Source organism: Gouania willdenowi, chromosome 20 (assembly GCF_900634775.1).
Source record: "Gouania willdenowi chromosome 20, fGouWil2.1, whole genome shotgun sequence".
Classification (NCBI taxonomy): Eukaryota; Metazoa; Chordata; class Actinopteri; order Blenniiformes; family Gobiesocidae; genus Gouania; species Gouania willdenowi.
Genome location: NC_041063.1, coordinates 15,481,248 through 15,485,070, shown reverse-complemented (window position 1 = coordinate 15,485,070; position 3,823 = coordinate 15,481,248). Strand labels below are relative to the sequence as shown.

Sequence of the window (3,823 nt, the reverse complement as noted above, 5' to 3'; positions counted from 1 at the left end):
ATCAGAAACCACATTTTACAGAATTTAAGGTATTTATTTAAATCTTTCGCTTAAAGTTTATTGTGCAAGTCTCAGTTTAATCCATTTAACAGGAACTACAAAAAAAAACTATATATATATATTTTTTTTGCTGTAACAATGTAAGAACCCCAAAACTGCATGTCAAATATTACATCACCTAAAGGCATTTCATGGATTTCTAACAGGCAGCATTGCAATGGTAACGTGATTTTATTCATCATCTGCACAAACTACTGTATATGACATGAACTCACAGCACTGAAGACAAAGAAAACAACTACCCCAGGAAGTAAAACCTTTAGTTTTGGCATTATTTTGCAGTCGCAGGGGTAAATCTTGATATTATTTTAATTTTTTACCCACATGATTGAACATTTTAGAGGTTTTTTTTTTTTTTTTTTTGGTTAAAATATTGTGATTAATCCTGAATTTTGGTTATTAATTAAGGAGAATGTGACATTCTGTTTTTCATGCACCACACATCATAAATAGTCACTTAAAAATAAAAGAGTTCCACAAAGAATCACTGGTTTTCTTGTTGACTGTGAACTTTACTTGATGCAATAATCCCAGATCATGTGTTTTCAGTTTCATAAGAGCACGGAATTGTAAACATTTGATATGATAGAACCGACACTGTCCAAAGTGCGCAATGATGAAAAACCAAAGTCCCCCCCCCAACCCCCACATGTTGTAACTAAAAAGCACTACTGCTGTTGTGATGACACCTATGGCACATAACAGACCAATTTTAATGATTGTCTCAGACTCCAACCAGACCTTACAATTTTTCTCATTTGATATTAGCGGTTGTTTTTTTCCTTTATTTTACCCATCTTTACAAACATAATGGAAACTTCATCAAATCAGATTTTTCTAAGATTTTAAACATTAAAAAAAAAATCATTAAATAACCCCTAAAACATCCACTTTAAAGTGTCATCATAACAAGATACATGAACTATACAGTTGTTGTTGTTTTTTTTGTTTTTTTAAATAGTTGCGGCTTTACTCTTCAAGTCATTGTTTGTAGGCCTGTGGAACACATCCAGTAGATAATAAAATAAAAGGTGTTCAAAGGGAAACATGATACATTCCAAATGTGGCCAGCAGAGCTTCCAAAACATTGATTGAAAGTAAAGCTTTTAATTCCACAATAGGAGGAACGGCACTCGATGCAAAAAAAAAAAAATGTCTTTGGTGATGAGGATATTTTCACAGTTTGGAGTTAGTCAGTAGTGATTTGGTGAGGTCCTTGGCCTCCCCGGCTGTCCTCACGCGCTCGTACCCGAGGACGGACATGGCGTGGTGGCAGTAGTCCTCCACTAGTTTGATCTGTTGGATGCTGAGCACTGTCCTCCATGCACTAGCAGCTTGTGTGGCGTTCCTAGACGAGACTATAAATGGCTTCGAGGACGAGCTGGAGCCACTGGTCATGTTCAGCGCGAACGACTCGATGTCGTGGTTGGCGGTGAGGTTGGCGAATCGGTAGATGCTCTTCAAGGTTTTCACCGGGTTATCCACCAGGTCTTCGTACCTCACGGCCATGTACTTTCCCTTTAACCAGCTGGGTGGGTTTAAGGCGGTCCTCAGAGTCCTGGAGGTGCGGTCGCAGATGACCTCCATGGCGCCGATGGAGTGGTAGTCGGAGCCGTCTTTTTTGTTGGCTTTGTGGCCAGGGTCCACGAAAGGTATCCTACGGAGTTTTGGGTCCCTGCTACGGACCACCTGTAAGTTTTCCCTTATGAGGCCATGTCTGGATTTAATCCTAGAGTTAGCCACAGCTCGGGGGTCTCTGACCAAATGTATTACTTTCAAATCTAGGGATGGGTCCTCCATTAGAGGGGCCAACACGTTTACATCCAAAATGCGAACCCCTTTGATAACTATAGTGTTATATTTCAGGCACTCGTCCTCTAAGAGTCTAAGGCTTTGCGGGGGACACTTTCTACACACCTTATCGTCCACCATCCCCACCACCTCCTTCCTGTAGGCTGAGCAGAGGGGATACGAGCACACCACTTTATTGAGGGTGGCTCCAAATAGTCCAAGGGAAGTGAAATTCTTGCCCCCGGGGCTGTTGTAAAGTTGGAACACAGACAGATCACAGCGGTACAGAGAGCTGAGCATGTCCCTGGCTGCACCCTGTAACGACACGGCATCACCCGGATACAGCTTCTGCCAGATGTGCCACATGGGCTCGTACAAGAAGAACACTTCGGGGTTTTGGTTAAAAAGCTCACCGAAAAAGGAGGAGCCGGATCTCCAGGTGGTCAGGACGTAGATGAGCTGTCTCTTTTTAGCCAGGGACGGCCTGTAGAGGAAGCGGATGTCAGATCTGCTCTGATAACTGGTGCTCCTCATCTGATGGTTGCACTGCTGTGGCTCTTTAGTCCACTTATAATTAGCCAGGTTGAGCATAGTGAACACCAACAGCAGGAAATAGGCCATAAATAAGACAATCCTCTTCCTGCGTAGCACTTTCATCACGATCCCAGGCTGTGCTATTATCTTGGTATGATTCCTGTAGGTTTTAAGCTTCCTGCCAAAGCCAGCATCTTTCTCCCAAGGCGCTGTCAACTTCAGTGGAGGAGGATATTGTTTACCTCTCATCTGTGCCAGAGTAGAGTGGCTCTCACCACTGGAAACAGGCTCCTTACATTGATGGTGCACCAGCACTGAAACGTGTATTGGCTGCACTGGGATTTTACACCCAGTTAAAGACCAGCTGATTGTGGATTTTAGGTCTGGGAGCCACGACGCGACGTAAGCAAAGCCTCTTCACTGCACTGCGCAATGGTCGTCATGTGCATCAGAGCAGTTACGTATGTTAAAGTTGTCCATGGCGAGTCATGAAAACAAAAAAAGGAAGAAGCCTGCCTTCTTCATCCTTGTAACAGCCGCCCTGTTTGTCCACAGCCATCCTCCGCATCACCACGCACGGCATCGCGCACACGACCACGCGCCATCCGCCATTCTTCAACTTTATCCACCATAAAAACCAAAGCGGTGAAGCGTCTTTTGTGTCCCCCACGCAGCGTTAAAGCATCGCCTTCTCCCGTTCCGCTTCGTCAGCGAGTCCAACTAATACAAACGGCACCGTTTTAATCAGTACGCGGAGGCTAAGTCCCGCCCCCCGAGGAAGGGGATTGGTGCTCAGCTGTGCGTCGTCCACCAACGAGCTACGTGATTGGTCAGAACGTCTGTCCGCCACGGTGCAACCTCAATGAAGGCTCCCACATAACAAGCAACGGGAAAATAATGCCGTTGTTGTGTTTGGGATGAATCTACCTCATTGTTTGCCTTTCTGTAGCAACACCACACCTTCAGTTTGATTCAGGAAAATCAGGGAGATTTGTAAGATACGTAACCCCCCCTTCAATTTAATTTTAAAATAACATTAAAATAACCTTCTAATAATTACCTCAAGTTTACCTCATAGGACTAGACCACAAAAAAACAAACATTTCGAATTAATTAAAAATAAATAAATAAAATGTAAGTTTTGTTTTTCTCACCCACAATCTAGCAGTACAAGTGTGAAAGTGCTTGTGAAAAAAAACAACACACATATATATATATATATATATATATATATATATATATATATATATATATATATATATATAAACCAATTTGAATAATTATTTATTTTTCCAACATTTTATCTAAGTGTGTCATGTCATTCCTCTTTTCTCATTCTTAGAGAACACCTTAATTTTGTTGTATATGTTTTACATTGACAATAAAAGCTTCTATTCTATTCCTTTCTAAATTGTGATTTAATTTTAGTCAGTCTTTT

General features: G+C 42.0%; 1 protein-coding gene across 1 annotated transcript; it reads right to left on the bottom strand.

Moving 5' to 3' along the window:
* Nucleotides 1–212: 212 nt before the first annotated feature.
* On the bottom strand, nt 213–3,132 carry chst2b (carbohydrate (N-acetylglucosamine-6-O) sulfotransferase 2b). The gene has a single exon (XM_028435146.1). The coding sequence runs from the start codon at nt 2,632–2,634 to the stop codon at nt 1,237–1,239; it is 1,398 nt and encodes a 465-aa protein (XP_028290947.1). The 5' UTR covers nt 2,635–3,132; the 3' UTR covers nt 213–1,236.
* Between the last annotated feature and the right edge of the window lie 691 nt (nt 3,133–3,823).